General features: G+C 36.9%; 1 protein-coding gene across 1 annotated transcript in view; it reads left to right on the top strand.

Moving 5' to 3' along the window:
• Positions 1–25,949, top strand: part of DDC (dopa decarboxylase) — a 49,359-nt gene that overhangs the window by 8,309 nt on the left and 15,101 nt on the right. The window contains exons 4-9 of the mRNA XM_054381692.1: positions 5,105–5,239; positions 8,846–8,989; positions 16,228–16,294; positions 18,337–18,431; positions 20,218–20,285; positions 24,486–24,562. Coding sequence (XP_054237667.1) covers positions 5,105–5,239; positions 8,846–8,989; positions 16,228–16,294; positions 18,337–18,431; positions 20,218–20,285; positions 24,486–24,562 — 586 coding nt within the window. The remainder of the gene's footprint in view (positions 1–5,104; positions 5,240–8,845; positions 8,990–16,227; positions 16,295–18,336; positions 18,432–20,217; positions 20,286–24,485; positions 24,563–25,949) is intronic.

Below are 25,949 nucleotides of genomic sequence, written 5' to 3'. Positions count from 1 at the left end.
CATGGCTCCACTAACGCAGTCTTTTTGCAAATGTGAGCTCTGGTCACAGCTATTAATATAACTAAAATAGATCTCTACTATGAAAAAGATTGATTTTTGAATAATTGTTCTGTTGTGCAGTCTGATCATGGGAGACAGGGGCATAATTCATTTTATCCTAAACCAGACTTCTAAAATGTGTCTGAAATGGGGGCTTCTGTCTTTGATCTCATCTGCAAATGTATACAGCTTATTCCATGACATATTCCCAGGCAAGTATGAATTTAACTCAACTGCTATGATTCTCCTCGGTGGAATTACACCTCCACCAGTGTATTTCCAGTACAACTCTTTACTCCTTTAATTGCTCTGTCAGAATCTTTATCATTACACTTACTAGGGAAGGTGTTATGTTCAAGAAATCAAGCTTATGTCATGCATCTCAGCAGTATTTATTTTGTACCAGTGAAAGCAATAAGCTATGCTTAGTGATCATCAGGAGAAAATATTGCCCTTCCAGGCTGACAATGCTGGATTGCCCATAATTTTCATCAGAAACCAGTCAGTTTCAAGAATCAAAAGTGGGTTCTGTGTTCCTGCTTATGATGAAGTAATTTGTGCTTCAGATCTTCTGGTCTTGCTCTTGAAACTATAATGATACAAATAAGAGAGCATGAGGCAAAGACAACATGAGCGTACGAAAGTGACAATCGTTCTCTTGGTAAATACCAAGTAATTATTGTGATACTGGGTAAAACTGAGCCTGTGAAAATTGGCTCTTAATTACATTTGAAAGTCTATGTCAATATAAAGCACTTTGTTGTTGTGTGCAGGATGACACTTGAAAATGGCAAAAGCTGAAAGAAAATTTCAGTTCAGAGCTCTGGTGAATATGAACATCAGCCCTTGCTGATATTTCTTCCGCCTCTTGAGCCTGCTTGCCATGGTAACCTTTGTTTGCTTGCAGTAAAAGGAAAGGTATCATCATCCTTTACTTAATGCAGAATACAGCATTCAAGAGGAGAAAAAAAATAGCTTTTAAAAATGAGTGAGAAAGCAGCTTCCTCCATGAGATTTGTATACTGCTCTTCACTCAAACTGCTGAAAAGTGTACCTACTTCAAATTTTAAAGCGTATTTTTATTCTGCAAAGAAGAAGTATTTTAAGGGTGAAACAAAATGTGACTCAACTGATCTCTGGCCTGGCAGGGAACATTGCTGATTTATCTTTCTTGACAGTTAGCCAAGTAGTGCAAGAGCCAAGAGTTTTTGTTTTTCCTCAGAAGTAGTTGGTATAATATTTTGGTGCCAAGTGAACAGAAAATCCTTAAAACCAGTTTCTGCAAACATTGCAAACATCAGGATAAAAAAGGTGACTTATGGAAACCGAGGCAACTTGAAGATGTCTGTCACAAGACATCCAAAAGCATTTCCAAGTTGCTGGATTCAAGTCCCAGCTGTATATCAGAAGGCAAGATTCAGCTGCGCAACAGGCTCATTTTCCTTTTTATCTTCATTTCTGCATAAGGAAACTCATACAAGAAGTGTTGTATCCACTGTTACACACCAGCCTGGATGAAGGACCAGGATGCCAGGACATCTTGTGGTACTCCTCAGAAGGCTGAGGCTATTCTTGAGTCTGAATCATTTGCCTGATGAGCCAAGCAGTCTCCAGAATAGTGGGGGTTTAAATTTCCTGATCTCAAATTAATGCCTTAACCTTTGGAACATCCTATAGAAACTTTCTTTTATATATTTGTGCACATTTCTTTAATATGCTTATTTCTTGCATGTCTTGGAAAGACACTAACAGTTTTACAAACAAGCAAGCAAACAACAACAACAAAACAACTCAAAACCAAACAAAGCCATTTCCTCCATGTATATTTGAAAGATTTTAATGCAGCCTTTAATTATATATTTTAATAAAAGTAATAATTCGTGTTATTCCCCACTGATTAAGTGCAAGGTTGCTAAAGCAAACCTGAAGAATCCAGGTTTAGAAAGTTTGTTTTCAGTGACTTGCCCAATGTGAGATTGAATTAAGTCTTGCACACAGGCTTTATGTTGCCCAACTTCATTATGAGGAGAAGCAACTTACCTGAAAAACTATGAATGCCACGATGAGTTGCAGTGGTTTGCACAAATGGAAAGTATTTTCATCTCCACATTGCTGGAAAGGGTATTTCAGGTAACATTGTCTGATGGTGTATGTCAAGTTATGCAGGTGTTCTGGTTACAGTGCTGGTGAATAAGGGAAGAGCAACCAACACCATCTAACTGGAGTTATGCAAAGCATTTGGCACTGTCCCACACAACATCCTTGTCTCTAAACTGGAGAGACGTGGATTTGATGGATGGACTGCAGTGGATAAGAAAGGATTGTGGTCAACAGCTCAATATCCCAGTGGAGAGCAGTGATGAGTAGCACTCCTCAGGGATCAGTTGCTGTTTATTATCTTTGTTAGCAACGTGGACAGTGAGATCAAGTGCACCCTCAGTAAGTTTGCTAACACCACCAAACTGTGTAGTGTAGTTGACTTGCTGGAGGGAAGGGATGCCATTCAGAGGGACACACTTGACACACTTGAGAGGTGGGGGTGTGCACACCTCATAAATTTCAACAAAACCTAATGCAAGGTGCAAGGTACTGGATTGAGAGCAGCCCTGCAGAGAAGAACTTGGGGCCACTGGGTGACAGGAAGCTCAACATGGCCTTGCAATGTGTGTTTTCTGCCCAGAAAGCCAACCTTATCCGGGACTACATCGAAAGAAGTGTGGCTAACACTGTGAGGGAGGTGGTTCTCCCTCTATATCCACTATCATGAGAACCCCACCTGCAGTACTGTGTCTGGCTCTGGGGCCTTCTGGATAAGAAAGACAGAGAGCAAGTCCAGAGGAGGGCCAAAAAGATAATCAGAGGGCTGGAGCACCTCTCCTTTGAAGACAAGCTGAGAGTGGGGTTATTCAGCCTGGAGAAGAAAATGCTCTGGGGACACCTTATAGCAACCTTCCATTACTGAAAGGGGATCTACAAGAAAGCTGGAGAGGGACTTTTTACAAGGGCACGTACTGATAGGATAAGGGGTAAACTGAAAGAAAGTAAAATTAGATTAGATGTAAGGAAGAATTTCTTTACTGTGAAGGTGTTTAAGCACTGGAACAGATTGCCTGGAGAAGTTGTGGATGCACTCTTCATGGAAGTGTTCAAGGCCAGGTTGGATGGGGCCTTGAGCAGCCTGGTCTAGTGGAAGGTGTGCCTTTCCATGGCAGGGGGATTGATCTTTAAGGTCTCTTCCAATCCAAACCATTCCATGATTCTCTACAAGTTTCTTTAGAAGATTATATACATGGAAAAAAGATTATATATATGGGAAAAAAAATTAAAGAATAAGGATAAAAACCTGGGTTCTCAGAAAATAGGTGATCTTGACTGTAAAACATCCTGACATCTGCTGGACATAGAGGACCTGAGTCATTACATTCTAGCTCACAGGACTGTCAGGAAGCACCGGTATTTATTTATTTTTTTTGCTCTTACTTAGATAATAGAATTTCTTTCACCCCTAGCTTCCACAGGGAAGTTCTACCTTACTACACCATTATTTCTCTGTAATATTTCCCTCAGTTACCATAATGGTGTAAGCAGCAGCAGCAGCAGGAGGCATACGAAATGCACAAAATTTGTCTTTGGGCTCTGACAGACTCTGAGGTCTATATTCCTCAAATCCCACTCCGCTGGAAAGCAGATAAGATATATTTGTCATGGCAATACATCTAGTAAATGTTTAAGGACTTTCTTTTTTCCTGCTTATTCCATTCTCGAAGCTGTTGAATTTTGGCTGGATTGATTTCACTCACTGTTGAGATGTTGTTACTGGTCACAAGTGGTGTTTCCCAGGGCTCAGTATCAGGGCCAGTTCTCTTTAATATCTTTGTTAATGATCTGGATGAGGGAATTGAGTGCACCCTCAGTAAGTTTGCTGGGAGGGAGTGTTGATCTGCTTGAGGGTAGGAAGGCTTTACAGAGAGTTCTGAACAGGCTGGTTCAATTGGCTGAGGCCAACTGTATGAGATTCAAAAAAGTCAAGTACTAGGTCCTGCACTTGGGTCAAAACAACCCCATGCAACTATACAGGCCCAGCAGAGAAAGACCTGGGAGTGTTGATCGATAGCCAGCTGAATATGAGCCAGCAGTGTTGCTGAGGTGACCAAGAGGGCAAACAGCATCCTGGCCTGTGTCAGGAATACTCTGACAAGCAGGGCCAAGGAAAATTGATCTTGCATATGGACACCTAAACCCACTGAAATTTATGAACATTGTTTATGAACTGTTAGTTGTAGTTTAAAAGAGCAGCTTAAACCATGCTTCATCTGCCTGTTCTAGAGGAAAACCATAAAAAGAATTTGTAGAACTTGTATTTTAAATTTACAGATCAGTTGATATGAAATAATTTCCCTCTTTCTTGTCACAGAATATCCAAGACACAATTTAAACTTGTTTTGTGAATCAAAGTGCAATGTAAAAATGTTGTGTGACTATTCCTTTCATCTGTGTGTTTTTGATGAACATGTACTTAAGTGTTTTACTTTGAAATGTAGCTAGATATATTGAATCATAACATTTTTGCTTTGTCAGTGTTTTTTTTTCTCTTTTAGCCACAATAATTGGCTTGCCCAGGGTAACTCTAAAGATTAATTAAACATTATAATTACGCATGTTTCTTGATAGAAGTGAGAGTTGACAGATTGCTGTAGAAGTTAAATATACAGAAATCTAAAGTAACAGAAATCAGCAGTTACTATGCCATTGTCATGGGTTAGCAAAGGATTGGTGCCCAGCTCAAGAGCTTTTTCACATACATTTAAGTCTGTGAGTTCAACTTTCTAGCACTGATTGCAAGGCTGGTGCCTAAACTGAATAGCTCAGAGATCAGAAAGGAGAAGACCAAGATCGAATAGAGATTCCTCCCTTGCTGTCCCACATACTCTTAAAAAGCATGAGATTGCACAGTTTCTCATGTGTAGTTTCTATTAACAACTTTGCAAATTCATACAGAAGAAAATGTTACTTTATATTTTCTGGAATGTCTTCCTTTTGAGCCTTCTTTGAATTTGTCCCTCAGGGAAGTGCAAGTGAGGCCACCCTGATTTCACTGCTTGCTGCAAGAACAAAAGCTATCAGTCGTGTGCAGTCAGAAAATCCTGAGCTAACAGAAGCAGAAATCATGGGCAGGCTGGTGGCCTATGCTTCTGATCAGGTGAGTACCTCTCAAAAACATGGAAACTTGAGGTCTATACTTAGTGATTTCAACCTTCTCAATTAGCAGGTGAATTAAGTGTAAACTCTTTGGACTGGTGATTTACTGGTTTTGCTTGTTTAAATCTTTTTATACATCACAAGTGGATTGGAATCTCCTATATGCTACCATAATACAAAGAATCATAGAATCATAGAATCAAGAAGGCTGGAAGAGACCTCAAAGATCATCGAGTCCAACCTGTCACCCTACACCTCATGACTATCTAAACCATGGCACCAAGTGCCACGTCCAATCCCCTCTTGAACACCTCCAGGGATGGTGACTCCACCACCTCCCTGGGCAGCCCATTCCAATGGCCAACCATTCTCTCTGTGAGGAACTTTCTCCTCACCTCCAGCCTAAACCTCCCCTGGCGCAGCTTGAGACTGTGTCCTCTTGTTCTGGTGCTGGTTGCCTGGGAGAAGAGACCAACCCCCTCCTGGCTACAACCTCCCTTCAGGTAGTTGTAGACAGCAATGAGGTCTCCCCTGAATCTCCTCTTCTCCAGGCTAAACAGTCCCAGCTCCCTCAGCCTCTCCTCATAGGGCTGTGCTCAAGGCCTCTCCCCAGCCTCGTTGCCCTTCTCTGGACATGCTCCAGCAATTCAACATCTTTCCTAAACTGAGGGGCCCAGAACCGGACACAGTAAATAATAAATATAAAATAATATCTGAATAAATATCTGAAGGCCAGTGTTACTTAAGTATTGCTTCTTTGCAAAAAGAACTATCTGAATTAAATAAAGATACTTGAGTAAGGTGTTAATTGTAGTTGACTAAGTCTAGACTCTCTTTTGTTACATCTAGACTTGTGTGTGCACGTATGCACATATTATTTCCCTCCAACATAAACGTGTGAACACACATACATCCTCTCCATGTATGCATGCATGGGGGAAGGTGCATGCACACAGACAAATGCAGTGCATAAATATAAAACAAATTGGTCATAGTACTGAAAGAAGTCCAAAACATTACTATATTTTTCAAATAATATCTCCCTATGTCAATCGAGCTACAAAATCTTATTAAAAAAACACCAAACATGATCCTTGATTTTTGACTGTAAGTGGTATTTAGCAGCTGGAGTTAGGCTAAATTCTCAGCAGGTCAGGACCATGAGAGGCTTTTACTGTTAATGAAAGCAAATTTTAGTCTTGAGTGTTGTGATACTGCTACCTTTCTGAAACACTAATCCTACTGAAGGGCCAGGCAGTGTTGTGTCTGCCAATAGCTGTGACATTTTCTTATCTAAATGTCAATGAGAGAGAATAAGCTTCCTTACTACTTGATATTTAGTATAAAGTAATAACTGTTAGGTAGAATAAAATGATCTGGTTTCAGGTTTATCTTGTTTTATTACTAAATGTGTGCCAAAAAGCAATGGAGAACAAGTTAAAAGTACACCTGCTCTTTGCTAGTGGAAAAAGGCACTACAACTGTGTGCAAAGAGTCAGGACAAGAAAGTATGAGGAAAGATAATTGTTTTGTCTGGGACCTGAAGGTCTCTATTGTGCAGACTGCTACTGCCAGAGCTCAAACTCTGACCCAGTGATGCACAAAGTCTTTTTATTTAATTTCAATTTTTGTCCCATATAATTGTCTGGCATGAAGATGAGGACTGACAGGCTTTCCTGCTTACTGAAGGTCAGAGGATCTCATGGTTGCAGAAGGATTTGCCTTAAGATATGGCTGACCTTTCAAAGTAGATTGTTGCAGAGCTCACCGGTCCTTCTGCATTAAGAACAGACCTGTCTGACTCATAGGCAATAATCCACAAAAGAAACTGCATTTCTCAGGAGATCATTTTAGCTTCTAGGTGTTTTGACATCTTTAGCCCATTGAAGTAATTTTGCTTTGAGTTAATGAGTACAGAGCAGGGCTGACAACAGAAGATTCCTGTCTGTTTCAGTGCCTGGGCTACCTCGGCTGAGGCTTGTCTTGCAAGACATGCTAAATGTGAGACCTCAGAGCCAAGAGGAGCATTAAGCTACTCCTGACAGTAGGCACCTGACTGTTTGGAAATTAGACAGAAGTTAGGGTAGCTTTTTCAATATTCTCAAATTTTCTCAGGCCATTTACTTCATCAGCCTTTTTTTGACATGTTTATTTGTCTTCTTTAAGCTGCTGCCCACTCATTTCACTGATTTCTGTTTGGTTTCTTCCTCTCCTGGAGACTGGTGGGAGATTCCTGGGTACTTGCTGAGGACTAAGAATTCCATGGTTGCTAAAGATTTGTTATAAGGCTGTGGTGTTTCGGCCCTGGCTAGGGGCCAAATGCCCACCAAAGCCACTCTATCAGTCCCTCTTAGATGGACAGGGGAGACAAAAGCCAGTTATTCAATAGAAACAATTTGATAATATCGATAAGCAAAAGCAATAGACTGCGCAGAAGCAAAAGGCAGAGGGTGAGAGATGTCAGTCTCTACTTCCCACCAGCAAGGATGGTGGTCGGTCTCAGGAAGCAGGGCTCTCTGCTTGGTGGTTTCTTTGGAGGACAGACACCATGAACGAATCCCCACACTTCCTTCTTTCACTTCATTCTTATATCTGAGCTGATGTCATATGGCATGGAATACCCCTTTGGCCAGTTTGGGTCAGCTGGCCAAGCTGTGCCCCCTCCCAAGATCATGCCCACCCCTCAGTGTACTCTTGGGGCAGGGAAATGTTGGAAGAACACAGCCTGGATACTTGTTCAGCAGTAGCCAAAACTGACAGGTGTGTTATCAACTAACTGATGTGTTATCAACTACTGCTGCAAAACACAACACTAGAAGGATGATCTTGAGGAGAATTAACTTCAGCTCAGCCAAACCCAATACAAATGTAAAAGGATCTTGGCAGTTTAAACCTTAAGTTGTGAATGGTTGTAGTTATCAGAATGCCTTAGTACAGTTTTGGAGGCTTGAGAAAGCAGTTTCGAGGTTCTGACTGGCTAACAACCTCAATGTGTTATTATAGTTTGTTTATTTGCACTTCTTATATAAATCAGTTATAAAATACCTCTTTCCACTGTACACTTGAAAGAAGTATGGTATTCCTATGGTACACACACTGTTTTCCACTTCAGAAGTTATATTTCAAGTCTAATCTTCCAAACTGTCTGAAGTTTCTGCTTAATTAGTTTACTAAAGCACTTTAACAAGAGGCACTACTGAGATACAAATTAATAGTAAATCTGCTTCTAAAATACGTCTTTCCATGTTTACCTTCATCTGATCTTGTTCAGCCTATGTTTTGGCTTATTCTTTTCTGTGGTTATATCAATTCTACCTAATTGGAACAAGTTAATTAAAGTTCTGACTAAGGTTGATTAAACTCCTGTCTGCGTGGCACCATGGCAATGGTCTCAAAAATACTTAATGGTTTCTATTAGTGTATTTTGCCTGGGTGTGTCTGTCTGTACAAAAGAGGGAGAGGTACATGTTACATGCCAGCAGGAGTCCAAGGATCTCAAGTATTGCTTTAGTTGAAAGAAATTAATTTTTTTACTTTTAAAATTCGAATTAACTTCTTACATTCAAATAAAAAGTATCTGTCTTAAAACCTGCCCATTTACTTGCAGGCTCATTCATCAGTGGAAAGGGCTGCATTAATTGGTGGTGTGAAGATTAAAAATGTTTCTTCAGATGATACATTTAGTGTTTGTGGCTCAGCTCTAAAGAAAGTTTTGGATGAAGACAAAGCTTCAGGTCTTATCCCATTCTTTGTGAGTATCAGGGGATTTTAATTAAAAAGTTAATTCATTGCTTCTGATAAGCTATTTTTGGCATGAGTAAATGGTCTCATCCCTAATAGAGGGATTGATTGGCAGCCTAACTAGAACACTAGGACAAGTTCCATGAGTGTTCTTCACATACCTTTCTGTGCTGAAGGAGTGAATGATTTGAGACTGGTTCCACTTCTCAGCAAAAATGATACTTTGAAATGATATAAAGTTATATGAGACAGTTGAATAAATGGAGATAAATTTTGTGGTTACATGTAAATTTTGTGGTTACATGTAATCCTACAGTGCTTCAATTTCCTAACACTTGAATTCTGAACTGCCTCTTTTACAAAGGTGTACCTTTATTTTTCGTGTCCTAACTTATTTACACAGAAAATAAGTGTAAAGGCAATAAATTAAGTGATAGTATTTCAAAGTTACCTATTTTCAAGAAAGAACAGTTACCCTTCTCACTACTTTAGCAAAAAAATGAACCTCCCTAGTAAAGCCCAGATATCATCAAGATCAGACACTATCACACAAGAATTTGTGAATATGTGACTTAGATTTCTAAAAGATGAGCTACAGAGAATCTGGCTGTGAAAGATTTAGGTGTTACCTCTTGTTATCTGTCAACTTTTTTTTCCAGACATTCCTGCTTCCACATCAATCTAGCAAAAGCAAATGTCCCAGTAGCTAAAGCTCATAATCTCCCATTTTTGGACACAGAACATTGTTAAATTAGATCAAATTCTAAGGTTTGGTTCTACTATGATAAGTATTGAATGGAATATTTGCTTATTCATCAGATACACTCCTCCTGTCAGTTCAGGATACCATCTTATAAGTTCAAGTTAAACTAAGATTTTACCATTTGGTTTTTTTTCATGAAATAACCTCTCTGAAGTGTTTTGCTTGTCTCCAAGCATTATACTTCCACAAAACTTGATACAGACCATGGACTGTATTAAGAATATAGTTTTTCTGGCCTCCACTGAAGAGAAAATTGGAGACAAACCTCCCCCCAGCTATTTTAGAAACCAAGAACTTTAGGAAATATGTCATGATTTTTTTCAGAAAAGTCAGGTCTGACTTGATGGTTGTTTCTTTCATGTGCTAACATTTTGAAAAGGACTAATGTAACTTAAATGTCTATGAACTGTTTTCAGAAGAATTAGAAGGTTAAACTTGCTTATAGTTATGTATAAGTGCCAAATGGGACAAAGAAGCTTGAATTTCATGAGGCTCTTTTGAAAATGTAATCTTTTTACTCTCCTTGTTATTAAATTGTAGTGTCTCTTTTTATCTAGTATGAGGATGACTGGAGTGAAAAGTGGTTTTGTCTTTGCATAATGGTGGTGTTTCTAGCCTGCCTAGAAGTAGCGAATCCTTGGGATGACCAAGCAGATCCTATTGATTGCCTACCAATATAATAAGACTATAAATGAGAAATAAAACATATCTAGGGCTTTCAAAATGAACTTCTGTGTGCTGCGCCTATTGAATCAGACATATACCAAAAGGCATATTTTATTTATTTGTTATATTGTATTAGGTCATAATATCTTATATAGGATGTAAGTAGTCATTCCCTATTATTTTTCATATGTGTAGCAAAGGATATAAAAAATTTTAGTCTGTGTGTTCAGTGACACATTTACAAAGAGTGATTTAACGTTGTTTTGTTTCCTCTGTTTGCTTAGCTGTGCAAAACAGGCTTTCAAAGACAGCAGAGGCTCAGTCTGAGCTAATACGGCCTGTACAAGGTCTTCATTTATTTGTATACATAAAACATGCCAGCTTAGATTAAACTAGATCTCATTATCCTTACAGTTGGCCTCTTAGCTCAAAAGGTGCATTAATTCCCTGTCATGCTGAGCAGCAGTCCTCACACTGTATTACTGCACTCCTTTCGGTCCTGCAGATTTCAAAAGCCTTTCCACTTCTTCTCTCCTTGATAATTTGGTGCTGCTTTATTTTTGTTCTGGTAAACAAGGCACACACATTTCCAAGAAAACTCCTTATGCCACTTTATTCCTTTTCTCCCTGTATTCACCGATGCTTCACTAAGAGGAATGGTTCAACATCAAAGCAAAAAGTTTAACAGAAGAAATTCTGCTTGAAGAGACTTGTGGCAGCAGAAATAGTCCTTGTGAAAACATCTTGGCTGCATCCAAGCCAATGTAGTCTCCTTTATCAGAAAAAAAAAAAAATAGAAAGTTTTGTAGGGGATTAAAAGAAAATTACAGAAAATTACAATGCCTTATAGGCATGATTCTTCTCATATTTAATTAATAAATGAGGAATTATTATACCGAACTTGACAGAAGCACTTTGCTTGTAAAGGTGAGTGGAGAATCAAGTGCATTTCCTTGATGTGAAACAGATCCTCCCAGTACAGCAATCTGGAAATTATAGGCTTGCTTTTCACACACACAGGATTTGGCAGTCAGCTTTTTTTTGGGAGAGGCATTGTCTCTTAAAATGAGTATTTGATTTCCTATCCACCATCAATAACTTTTTGCAATAGTAGTGCATCATTTTGTTCAGTGAAGGCTATTGCCAGTTAGTGTACCTTTATCTCTACTTCTGCTTTCTTTTTTATTTCTAAGTTCAGATTTCTCTTTCAAAGTACTTTTGCAGCAATTGGAACAGAGGTGTTTTCATATAGTAAAGCAAGAAGACTGTGTAAACAAAGTATTTAACTGTGTCAGGTGTTGAGCACTGAAGTTGCCCTGGTTTACTGAGGAGAAATTTCCAAGTGTGGCTGATGTGTCATCTAGCCACCAGCGAAGGAGGATCTTTAAAGCACTTTCTCAAGTCATGTCCATCTCATTAATTATAAGCACTAACTAGTGGTTCAGCACAAGCATAAATGGCTTTCTCAGCAGGGCCCTATCCTCCCAGCTTCAGACAGGTCTCTACACTGGATGAGTGTTTACTGTGATGCCCAAATGTGGAGGCCACAAAGTTAAGCACTGCTAAATTCAGATTTAGGGTCCACTGCATTCCAGCTTAGTTCACTTGGCTGTGAGTTTTATGCTGTCTTTCATAAATCACCACTGATATGTTTTAGCTAGCATCTATAGTACTATATAGTTCAGTATATATAGTACTATATAATTCAACAACCTCATCCAGTATAAAGCTGCTATAACATGATCATGTTGCTGCTGAACAAAGGCCCTGCATGAATCTCTCCGGCTCCAGCTGAAATGACCCTTCTGAATGCTGATCTGCATGATATTAAGAAGCAGGCTCTTTGTATCGTCTTACTTCAGAATTAGACTGACAGAGGAGCCATGTTTTCAGTAGAAGATAACACTTAGATCCTCACCACAAATTTTAATTTGGAAGAAGCATTCTCAAACATGCTCAGATGTCAAGGTCAATGCTTCTTAACCCACAATTTGTCAATTATTGCTGTTTCATAAAATACTGAATTGTGATTTAGTACATTGTTGCAGTATTCTTCAAGCCATAGACATTCTTATGAATGCAAGCTGGCAAATGACTGAGTAGGAGACAATAAAAACAATAACAGAACATTGAAATTTCTGCCCCATTTTAGTTAATTGCAAAGGAAAAGCTTCATGTTGAAATTATTTGAAATGTCCTACATTTCTTTCAAAAGCTGTAGAAAGTCTTCCAGTTGAAAAGCTTGAGAGTCGTTGCTCTCAGTCATTGTAAAGATTCATGCATGTTTCCTGACATAGCTCTTGATTTCAGCAAAGGAAGGATTTTGGCTGCTTTGTATTTGCAACCAGGGATGAGTCAAATTTGAAGTGCACAACCTGAAAAGGATAAGGCCTGCAGGCTATACTGAACCATCAATCCCATTTCAGTGATGCAGTCTGTCCCCTGCTCTTTGCACAAATGTAATTTTACTGGTGTTATCCAGGTTAGCAATTGAGTTACATCCATTGTGCAGTACTGAGGCGGGGTAATGAGAGTCCTGACAAGAACAGATGCTGCCACTTTAACAGGTTTCTGAAAATTAAAGCAAGTAGCTTTGAGGCTTAGACACCTGCAGAGAGGACAACAAAATTATTTTAGAAATTGAATTATACTTTGTAGAATCAACCATTATTTAAACAACTAAGCATATGTTTGAATTCATACAATCTCTCAGTGAAGCAACATGCTCTTAATCCTGATCAGAAAAAGAATACTGAAATGCAGTGTAACACTAAAAGAATGTGAAACTTGCTGTTGTAAAGTCTTCATCATTATTTTGATTGCTGGACTAGCCAAGGTCATTTCTTGTCATAAAGTCCACACTATGTTATATGTGTAAAAGTATTGTAAAAATACATAGTGAACTCTTTAACTGGGTGTTCTTCCCAGTCTATGGGGTTAACTTCTATTCTTTATGTATATAGAAAAATCAGCATTTTTCAGCCTGGTATTCTCCTTTTCTTATGACCCTATTTGCAGATCTGTAGTGCAGCCAAAGATGAAATGCAGGCTCCTCCTGACTGTAGGAACATCTTGGGAAAACAGCAATACGATAAGCAAATTTTCATCCATACATGCATGTCCTCTTATTTAAAAAAGGGATCAAACATACTCCTTTAAAAAAAAAAATAAATCTGCATCCTTTTTAAACCAGCCTCCCTCAAAGGATGATTAAGCTTCCAGAGAAGTCATAAACATACCTCAAGACACTGTGATTGTATTTCTCATGTGACTCAGGAATATGGGAAGGCCTAGTATAGATAAAGGTTGTGAGTATTTTGAGGGAAAAACATATTAGCAGCAGAATTTGATTAACTATATACTCAATGTGTTTCTCATTTTCAGAACCGTATTTGTCCCAAACTCAGATTCTTAGTAGCTTGATAGGTAAAAAACACTGAATTTTTCTTATTTTAATAATAACTTCTCCACTAGCAAACATTTTTATTGGTGCAATGAAATTCTTAATTAAAATTACTAATATTGCTGTAATTGTAAAGTTGAGGGAACTTGTGCACTGGGAGGGATAAAATGGTTTTCAGGAGTTTATATGACTTCATTTAATCATGTCTGGTCTATACACAGGCAGGATATGATTTCCTATAAAAGTGTAAAAACATCTATATGAATCAAGTACTATCTGAATACTTCCCATTAAACAGAAAAATTTAGCTGTCTGCAACAATTTAAAACATCTTTGAGGTATATGGGTATAATATAGATGTAGAAATATTAAAAAATGTACTTAAAAGAGATTTTATCTCTCTATCAATAAATTATTGAATTAGTACAGTATTCTTGGGATGTATCATTTTAAATTTCTGGCTTTTTGATTACATGCCCACCTAACCTTTTACTGGATGCTTCCATTGGTGTAAGATTTCTTAGAAACTGGAAAAATCTAGTTTAATAGGCAGTAAAACAACAATCTCTTCCTTTTCATGAATTTGCTAAAACCCTGGAACTTACACAATTAAAATCCCATCACATTTACTCAACTGTCTCATAATCAGATCATTTATTTGAAAATGCCAGGCCTTTCTAGTATGTTGTTCCCACTTTATTTCATAGAATGAAAAGGAAAAAAAAAAAAAGTTTGATGGGAAATATGGAAAGCAAAAAATAAACATGTTAAAACTTCCTGCAAAGTTAGTGGGAAGGACTAGTTAGGGAACCCTCAGAGGGAAAATAAAATCTTAGTCCTGGTAGGTGTACAGAACCTGCTTTAAGATGTGACTGTAGACAATTTGTAACAGTCTCCAATATCCAAATACTGGTAGAAGTGAAAAGGACAATTAGATGTCTATCTTGAAAGCAGATGACATGAATGTGGGTGAGTATTCAAGGGAACAAACAAAAGGGTGGAATATTGCTAACTATCAAGCAGGTCTGTTGAGTTAGACCAGAAATATTGCAAATGTGTATCACCTTTTAAAAACAGAAGAAAAAAGACCCTTCTGAAAAAAAGTGGCATCATTTAACTTTTGAGTAACAGGAACTCCTAGAATTAACAAGATAAAAGTGAAATGCAGGAGAGGCAGCATGTGAATGCCTGAACTGAAAGAACAGAAAAGAACATGCACATGGTAAGTGAAAAAGTGATATTGGGCTAAAACAGATTATATGTTTTTGGCAAACAATTTGCTACTGGCATAATAAAATTAAATTTTTTTTCCAGCAGTATGCATTGTAAAACAGTGAGACAAAAATGCATTGTATGTACTTTTAATGCATTATTTATATCTATGTTCTATTAGGACAGTATGTTTGTTTCTTGATAGGTCTGGTGGATGGACAAGTATCATTGAAGTATTCCTTTGTCTTCTTATAGGTCTTGTCATGACTAGTTGCAGATACATAAAGAAAAACAGTGAAAGCAAAAGATAGTACATTGACAGTGTACTTGACATAACAAGTAATTAGAAGTACAGAACCAAAATTCTAGATTTGACATATTTATAGTTGCCTCCTGGCTGTACTATAGTTTGTGTGAGACCTTGTATAAACAACCTAATTCATTTGTATTTCAATATTCTAACTAAAAACCAGCATACTGTATTTACTGATTTAAACAGTAAAGTGTCTTTTTACTATATAAAAATCCAATACAAGTTAAAAAACAGGCCCAGCCTTTATTAGTGCTTACTCAAATGAGACAAATTGTTTAGGATCTAAGTGTAGCAATGAAAAAAAAAAAATATCAATTTATATGCACTTGGTAGTTGGCTTTTTGGGTTATAATTCTACTTGCACATTTCTAGTAAAGTATCATAGCTCATTTTCACCTATTCTCTTCCTACTGTGAAATTTCATCATTTATGTTTTTGGCCCACTGGTCATACAGCAGGATACATTAAATAAGATGTTAACATAATGAAGGAAGAGTGGTTCTAGTGTTCTATGATGAATTTGGGATAAAAAAGGTTTACCTGAGAAAAAAAATATTTCAAACCTAATAGTGAACATATGCTACTAGTGAACAGGTCTCAGGCTGCAGATGCGCTCAGCACATATCAGTCTCTGTTACAGAACTGTGACAGGTCTTCGAACAAAAAATATTTTATGATCCATTCTGTTAACAGGATTCCAGCACCTTGCTCGAGTTCAGAGCTCTATTCTCAAAAGTTCTACTGAAAAATAAGTATCAGCTAAAATGAATTTATTTGCTGTATCTCATCTATTTGTTGATTGTTGCCTCTGCAGACATTTTTTTCATTCAATAATTTCTTTGCTGTAGCACTTAAAATTTTATGCCTTTTTTTATTTTTTTGGCTCTGCAGTTTTGTGCAACACTTGGAACGACAACTTGCTGCTCCTTTGACAAACTGTTAGAACTCGGTCCCATTTGTAAGTCTTTGCTGTTGTTTTCTAAAATTGCAGACACAAGTTTGAGCCATGCTGAGTCATTTCCAGGGCATTGTGTGGTGTCAGTGTGCAAATTCAGTCAGGCTACTTATAAACGAGACCTTCAGTTACAGTTTTTATTCTAATACAAGGTTAAGCAGCGAGCTTGGCTTCTCAAACCTTTGAGGAGTACAGAGGACATTGCTTCAAAGATTTTTTTGGGGAGGGTGTATTTTGGAACACTGTCAGTTAAAAATTACTGTAAGCACTTCAGTTTGTAGCATTTTTCTTCAAGCCCTCTACCTGCAAGCACCACTAGAGCAATGATGAACAGAGAAAAACTGAACTCTAATTCTCTTGTGCACCAAGCGTTTTTGTTTCTGTTTGGTTCTAACAGCTATGAAAAAGCATATAAACACATCAAAAATCCACATGTATTCTCCTTAATTCTTCTTCTCCCTTCCCCTGGCAATAAAACAGGACAAATTCCAGGCTATTTATTACAGTGACCAAGCCAAGGATTCTTCATAAGTATTTCTGTGTTATGGTGTGTTGTGTGAAGCTTTGATCTGCAGCAAGCTTGGTCAAAAGCACACACTTTTGCTGGCTGATGAAAAGGCAACAGAGCACATCTTATCTGTTCAAGTGTACACTTAGAACAGGATATTTATAGCTATAAGGACTTTGAAGCAGCCTCCTAGAAACACAGCTAGATTTGTTGTTCTGTTAATTTATTCAGGTAGGGCCCAAAATATTCAAGTTTTGTGTGGTGGTGACTTGCTCTGAGTTTTCCTGCCTTTCAGTAAACAGCACAAGTGTCAGAGGCTCAGTTTCTCTCAGTCCTCCTGTCTAAAACTGTTTCTAGCTTTTCAGCTAGAGATTATTTTGCTGTTGATGTTATTCCTACAGACCTGACCTGACACAGTAGTAACACCAATACTTTAAGGTGTAGCAACTTGCGTGTGTTTCACACTAATCTGCAGCAGAGATGAGCAGAAGGATTGCATGCTCCCCAGATTGTAAGTCTCATGCTAGCTTTTCTGCTAGCAGGTGAATTTTCTTCTTACTATACATGAGCAGTAGTCCCATGAAATAAGGCAGTCTCTCAAACCAAGTATATTTAAAAATAAATAATCAGTTGAACTTTGGATGTGTTTTCAAGTAAATTTAAGTCTTGGATGTTCTGAATAAATTCTTATTAGCTTTTTTCCCAGACATTTATGCAAAACAAAATGTAGTTCACAATAATGTAAATTCCAGCACAAATTTGGTGCCCAATTGCAGGTCTGAAGGAATATACTTCTAAATATGGAAATACCCATCAGTAACCAGTATAAAGATGTTATGTGGGCTTTAGCCATCAGCTTGGAGACCAGAATTATTACTGTGTCCATAAATACAGATGATCTATCACAGAGTATGGATACTAAATTACAGAGAAAACAAGAGATCATATGCTAAAATATTTCTGCAGAGACCATTCAGTGACTAACCAAACTAGCACTTTCTTAACCTTTCAGTGCATGCTCTTGCATAATCATCTTAGTCCTTGAAATAAATACTTTGCTGCATGTAGTTCAAAAGCATGCACATGCATGTATATCAATATTTAGAAAATAATGTCTAGAGATGTGTTTGTGATTAATGAGTTAGAAGTGGGGTACACAGCTAAACATTAGCTCCTTTTGCTAAAGTAGATAATATCTTTACCATAAAAATGATAACTACATCTCTAGATAGATTTTAAAGGTGTATTTTATAATTATTCTTAAAATAAGTTAATATTTTATGTTGCTTAATATAAGATAAACATATACATATAAGGACTCTATTCCAGTAGACGTGGGGAGAAAGAATAATATGCTATATAGACAGCTATGTGTCTTAATGGGAATCCAGATGGTAGAAACATTTAATCTCTTAATTTAATTTTAAATTGGAAAAATAATAACATCAAAGAAAAGTCTCTCAGGCACTCAGTATCATGCAAATTAATAGAGCTTTTTAAGCTGCTGTTTAATTTATTTCCCCCCTTTTTTTTTTAGGTAATAAGGAAAATATCTGGATGCATATTGATGCAGCCTATGCTGGAAGTGCTTTCATCTGCCCTGAATTCAGACATTTTTTAAATGGAGTAGAGGTGAATGAAGTGTTTCTTCTCTAACTGCCTGCTAAGACCTTGCTCTTCCACAGAATATGTGTTTCTTATGCATTCAACATTAACGGCTCTTCTAGAGTCTGAGTATGCTGCACTTCAGTTTGCACTACAAATCCCTATATATACTATTACATTACTAATACATATTATTTTTTACTGGTTTATTCTGGGAGTATGCAAGTTGCTACAACATGTAAGTTTGTCCCTCAGAATAGTAAATAGTAGTGAATCAATAAAGTGTCTTACAAAATAGAAAAAAAGGACTTTTTACTGAATATCCAAAAAGGATATCCTAAGTCTACATTACACATGCACAAAAAAGTTCAACAAATTAATGAGCTCATTATGTCTGGTTTTTTGCTTACATCCTGAAAGTCATATAAGATACAGCCAGGAGCTGTATCTCAAACAGACAGGGTTTAATAAGCGAGATAGCTAAATGAAATATTACCCCAACAGCACTCCTGTTCCTTTCCCCCACCCCCTTGCTGAACTACTTAGCATTCAAGTTGCCCAGATAAGAATACTTCAATTTCCTGCTGCTCCCCTCAGACAGTCAGATAAGTCCTTGCCTTTCACTTCAGTGGAGAAAATATTACTGTTTGGTAAAGCCAGAAGTTTAAACACAGCACTGATAGGTAGTGACTAATGAAGAAGAGGAGGGACAACCCCTTCACAAATAAAGCATTTCTTTCTGTCAGTTTTCTTTATCAGCTTGTTGTAATTTCCTGTGGGGGCACATATTTTCTGAATTATTGTTATTGGTTTCTGAAGGAAATGAAACAGCATCCTTTGTCTGGGCCAGCATCTGTCATAAGAATAAATATTTAACAACTATGAATGCAGGCTTCCTACCTTACATAGTACAAGAAGATAGCTTGATAGATGTATAGATAGATGGAAAGACAGATAATTTTCTCATATGAGAGAAATCATTAACTGTTTACAAGTGACATGGAAGGTTATGAGAAAGAAATGAGAACAGAAAAGTGATGAAGAAGTCAGCCCCTGGTGCTGCCAGGCCCTCAGCTCTCTTTTTTAAGGCTGATGGCTGCTGCCTTTTTTAAAATGCAAATCATGGACAGAGCTTTTTTCATACAATGTCTGTCTTTCCCACCTAGGTCTCTTCTGATGCCATGCCTAAATATATGTCAAGTAAAGCAGTCCTGTTATATGATTTATATGAAGATGTATTGTGAATGCTTATTTTATGATGGCTAATCTTTTGACTTGGAGAAAAAAACTATTTCTGCTAAAAGAAAAATACTTTGACAGTTAAAAAAAGTAATTTCCTGGTCAGTTGTAATTTTATGAATGAATGTGACAGAGTCTGAATTAAATATATAATTTTTTTGGTATATATTTAATATGCTTGGAAACAGAAAGCTTAGTGAATTGTTATTGGAAATTGGAATATGAACCACAGTGAGTGTTCTTGAATATATTTATGGTTTTTTTTAGTTTACACTGAGGTATATACTTTTCCATAGCATATGTATCTAAAAAGTAACATTGTTAGCAAATGCTCAAAATATTGATAACACCTGTAGCCTACCTGAACACCTAACCTGAATTTCATCCCCCAAATAAATGAAGATTTAATAACTACTACAGTAGTTATTATGTAAGTGGCATCAGCATGAACATTACCTACAAATACCCAGTTTTGGAATTCTTTGGTAGTTAAATTGTACTCAGTGAGGCAAGGGTGTATTGTTAGTACATGGGTCCTTTTTCATAATTCTGTTTTTTCTTTACCCACTCTTAGTTTGCAGATTCATTTAACTTTAACCCACACAAATGGCTCCTAGTGAATTTTGACTGCTCTGCTATGTGGTAAGTATTACAGCAAAAGGAAACTTAACGTGATTTTTGTTTCTTGTAAAGTTAGTCTACCTTTCTAGCAGTCAATGCTTATTTATATTTCTCTTTTGAAATTAGGAGTTCTGGATTCTTGTAGATTATTTACAAAGTCCACTCTTTTATTTCATACAAGTTTCAAAAAAGTAAAATATAGAAATAGACTTGAGCTCTACATGATGTTCTAGAGAGACAGAGAAATTCTGAGAAGTCTGCATATTCATACTTGCTCCATTTTGGGACTGTTTAAAAATGTAAATAAAAAACCCATCATTTAAGGATGTTAACAAACAGCATGCTAAGCAGAGCTTTTTATTATTTTTCATAAAATTTCTTTCTATTTGAGCCCTGATTCTTTCAAAGACCTTTCCAAAAATGATGAAAAGCAGCTGACTTAAAAAAAGACAACTCAGTTTTGTACTGATTTTCAGTTTCCTCAGATGGCAGCAGATAGATTTTGATATAAAAAGATACCAAAGTAGAAACCCATAGACATACTTTGAAATTATGCAATAATAATAGTAGTAATATAATAGCAGTAATAAAAATATCCCACAATACACGATCCTATTGAGTCCCAAATTGGAATCTCCAGAACCTCATGTCTACCAGCACCATGACTAATGATATTTACTAGCAAAACAGCTGTTTGGTAACTGCAGACTATTTATCAAAATAAATTAAAATGTTAATTTCAGTTACTGTAGAACTAAATTTGCAAAAGTGAAAAACAAGAAGTGAAAATGGAATGTTAAAAAGGAGACATTAAGACATCATCCAGAAAAAGCTCACCTTATTTAAAAGAGGAATAAATGTGAGACAGTGATCACTCAGTTGCCTCTGGTTAACCTTCAGCTCTTTAACAGCCATCAAAGCTGACTTTTCCACAAATACATAGATTGTTTAGGTAATACATTTTTTACTTTAATAGTTTTTTCTGATGTAGGCACTTCAAATATTCCAAGTCGTTATGGCTATTTTCACTTTTCCTTAGAGTTAATGGGTTAAATTTTGATCTTGATTCATCAGTAGTGGCAGTCCTTAACCCAAGACTCCAGTTTATATGTACCTCATAAAGACATGTCTCTCTCTCTCTGTGTAGAAATAGGAAGATGATAACCTCCTCTCCTTTGGGAGTTTCTTCCATCTTTTTGTCATCACTCAAAGACATTGTTAGCGAAATAGCCACTTGGGAATGAGAAAATACACAATCATTCTCTTTAATGTCTGTAGGACAATTACAGGTTAAAGTCCAGTCCCTGCCAGTTTCATTTCTCATTAATTCTGCCTTCCCCAAAGTCATAGAATCACAGAATGGTCCAGGCCAGAAGGGACCTCCAAAGATCTTCCAGTCTGTCCTCCCTGTGGAATTCTGGTAAAATTTTACCGACTTTCCAGGAAAACAAGGTATATACAATCCCCTGTAATGTTGCCTGAAAAGGTGAAATGTAATAATGAAGGCTGAAGGAACATGGTAAGAAAAAGTAACTGTGAAGGATACATGGAAAGGATCCATGAGAAATATTAGCTACAATATTAGCTATGATATATGGAAAGAGTGCAATAAACAGTGAACACCCTTTCAAAATCAAATTAAGCTGAGTTCCATTGATGGACAGGATTCTCAGTCACCCCGACTCCTCAGTACTTTCCTGCGTAAACACTCCCAATTCATTTCCCTGCAAATTAAGATGATCTAGTCATTAGACCTGCAACGTAATTATTTAACTACTCAGTGCATCACTGATGGCATTTGGGATTTAGAGGAAATGTCATTATAAATATTTTACAAAATATTCTCAGACGTCTTGATGTACAGAGAAGAACAGTCAATTTCCTATAAAGATGAATTTTATATAGGCACTCTGACAGGGATATATTTTTCATATTCAAATGTTAGAATCCTTTAGAGGCTGTGCCTTGAAACCACCACTCAATTTTACCTGGCTTGTTTAATTGGTACTCTGAAATATTATGAAATAGGAAAAAGTGTCTTCTTTTGGAGAAAAATGAAAAATATATCCTTACAAAGCCTTGGTATTTTTATTTTTCTATTACTATTTACAGGGTTTAAGTATTTTGTAAGAAGGTACATACAGGAAATGTTTACCTGTAGATGTAAGTGAAATTTTCTTGCTGGTTTATAATACAAAGCCACCTTTTTGGTTATTGTATCTATCATTTTAAATGGACGAAACGGAGAGAGGCTGTTAAAAGGCACAGATGTGCAATCCAAGGAAGTCACTTTTCACAGATTTTCTCTACTTTACTCACCAGGACTATTGTTGTGTGTTTTGTATTATGAGTACTTAATATGTGAATCTGTGCTACTCAGACTAGATCTTAGTAGGTCTATTAGCGTAACATCAAGCCTTAAAACACATCTAGTTTATTGGTGATATTTTTGAAATATATATTCACAATCCTTCAGTCAGCCAGGGATATTTGCGAAGAAAGTTAAGAACATCACTTCTGTTCATTACCAGACCACACTAGCACTTACTGCAAAGACATTTAAATACATATGGTGAAATGTAGACATGGTGTATAAAGGTGCAACTCATCTGGTTCATATTCATTGATGTCCAGGTTTTGGATTTATTTTAGTAATCCTTTTAGATTGTTTTTCATGGCTGCCAGATTACGACCTGTGAAGTTCCCAGATGGAACAGACACTATCTTTTAAAAAGCAGTAACATTGCCAAGGAAGCACAAGATGACAGAATCTTCCCAGCTAGATGATCCATCAGAAAAGTCATCTGTTCCATTGTTCAGCACAACACATTAGAGAAGAAAAAAGGAAGCTCTCACAAGACAACTAATATTGCTTACAACTTAGGTTAGTTGCATACAGAATGAGCTACTGAAACATGATGTATCAAAGATACCAAACTTCTCAAATAAGAGTAGAATAACTTATAGTTGGTTAAAAATATTTACCTTAGCTAAACCTGTTGTCAGTAAATTGTTTCTTCCTTCTGTCCAAAGGATGTTTCCAGCACACAAATAGGTTATTGTTTTTATGGGGGGAGCATTCTGAATATCTTTTACTCCTAAGCACTTTCCATACCTTAAGGCAAGTACTTAACTGTAAACCTTGGTACTTTCCAGACTGTTACTGAGAAGAAGACTTTTTGTTTGTTTAAATAAGTTTTATATGTGCAATTTAGGTGTGGATGAGAGTGGGTGTAAGTACTGGCCTGTGCATTTATACATATCCAGGAAAATACTGGAAATCAGATTTTTACTTAGAAATTCACAATTTTTCATTCAAAGATTAAAACCCAGAAAATATAAAACGTTTGATCTTTGGTCATTTACAGTATCCCCATGTTGACACAATTATTGCTTACTTTGTAATGTATTTATAGGCCTAACATAATGATGTAGCAGTCTTTCCCTTTTTGATTTCTGGTTTCTTCTTCTCAGTAAACTCCAGCATTTGTGGAGGTGAGTCAGTCTTACACATAGAGTGAAGCATAAAACAGGAAAATCTTGTTATTATCCACTGGTAAAACATAGCTTAGTCTGAAAGGCACACACTGGCTTTTGAACCTCCATCCAGTAACAGCACACACTACCTGGCAACACTGAGGTATGCTTCTCAGTTCTGCATTGTGCTGTAGTATATCCGTCAGTAGGTGTATATTGAATCCAGCTATGGGCGATGTGGTACAGCCTGAGTCTGGACCAGGTGGCTCATCTCTAACAGTGCTGCTACCACCACAATGTGGAAAGACAGTGGCCAGCATCCACAAAACCTCGTTGTGGCTGTGCATAGCGTTTGGGAAGCTACAGCTCTTCACACACAGCTTTGTACTGCAGTAATTTAAAGGCAACTTCTGTTGACTGCAAACATTAACATTGCTTCAGCTAGTCTCACATTCTGGTGTGAGTGTCTAACACCATAAAAAGATCCTCTGTGTCTGTTTCTTGTCTGTTTTTAAATATGTAGTTGTGCAGTCATGCTCCCTGTTCCTGCTGAGCCTTACACTTAACCACTTGTAAGTAGAGTACTGAGACGGCTGTGAAAAAGCACTGGAAGTGGCACAGGCTGTGCTCAGGAAATGCACCAGTTTAAACACAAGCAATTTTCCTTCACTTTTTCTGGAACTTTAACCCCTTAAATTTTAATTCTTAAATTTCTCAATTTGATTTCTTTGTTTTTTAATACAGGGTGAAAAAAAGATCAGATTTAACAGGTGCCTTTAAATTAGAACCTCTTTACCTGCAGCATCACCATCAGGAGTCTGGTAATTTTATAATCAGATGATACTATTATTAGCTTCTTTGCATGCTGATATTTTATGGAAAAAATACTTAACATGAAAACTTAAAACTCCCTAAGATGTTTTGGACCTTATTTCTACTTTCGTAGTACCCTAACAAGTTTAGCTTTTTGAAATTCAAACCCATCTAGTGAGATTTTAGATAATATGAAAAGCAACTGAGGGGAAACTATTTTATAAAGCGTTATGTTAATACTTTTGTATTGGGATTGCCTCAATGTACCACTGACTCTTTGTGGGAAAGTTGAAAAAATTCTTAATGATCTTTTTGCAGTCAAACAAACATATTATTGGATGCTGTGTATCGAGTCCCTCAACATGCCTTCCCCAACAGATCTTTCTGCAGAATGATTTCAAGATCTGATTTGTTTATAGAGGTTCCCTTTTCTTAGCTACTCATGCAAGCTCTGATTCAAATTTTCAAAAATCCATGTCAGGAGCAAATACTACCTGAAACTGCAAAGAAGGGGTGAGCTGCATTTGATATCTCTTCTCTAGTTTGACTGTAGCTGCCTAGGCATTATTGTGTTACTTTCATGTTCGTACATTGATTGTAGTGAGGGCAGTAAGTGCAGGCTATTCATCTTGTACAAAATGCTCATAAAAGCTCTTCACGAAATGCTCACAGAGAACTTATAAATCTTAGGCACTGTACAAAGCTCCTTAATGGGTTAGTGCTGCTCCTTGGATGTTCCTAGCAACTGCAGAGTGGCATTTGCCATGCTGAAGCCTGTTTTTACACATTTGGTTATTAACTGTTTAATTGTGAAGAAGGTCACAGCAGTGCAGTGTCAACATGTGATGCAAATTCCCTCATAACTTTTTCTAAAGAGGGTGAATCACACATGGATGTTCTCTTGGAATTGCCAGTGTTGATCTGTGTTCATAAGTGTATTATGAGTACTTTTACATTTTCTCTATTATGGCTATGAACTCAATGATATTTACATTAATACCATCTGGAATTCTACCATTCCCTAAAGAGCCTTAGGAAAAATGGATTCCTGTGTCTTAATCCTAAACTGGCAGAAATTTTTCGTATTATTAATTTTTGCATTTCCAAGCAATGCGAATACAGAACAGTGCAATAAACAGGAAAATGCAGTAACTCTGCAAAGGCTAGATTGTGAAGAAAAAAGAAATATACCCTTTCTTTTGGGCCTTTTAAAATGAAAAATACAAATTATATCAAATGCACTTAAGTCGCTAGTTTTTACTTAATATACATGAAAAACATTTTTCTTCAGGAGAAAAAAATCCAAGCTTAATTAAAGTGAAAATATGTTCTTGTTACAACTGACATTGGTGTGATTCAAGAACCTTAGATCTTTCCCAGGTTAAGTAACACCAT

The sequence above is a fragment of the Indicator indicator genome, chromosome 6, assembly GCF_027791375.1.
Source record: "Indicator indicator isolate 239-I01 chromosome 6, UM_Iind_1.1, whole genome shotgun sequence".
Lineage (NCBI taxonomy): Eukaryota > Metazoa > Chordata > Aves > Piciformes > Indicatoridae > Indicator > Indicator indicator.
Note: the sequence above shows the minus strand (reverse complement) of the source record. Positions and strands in the feature narration are given on the sequence as shown.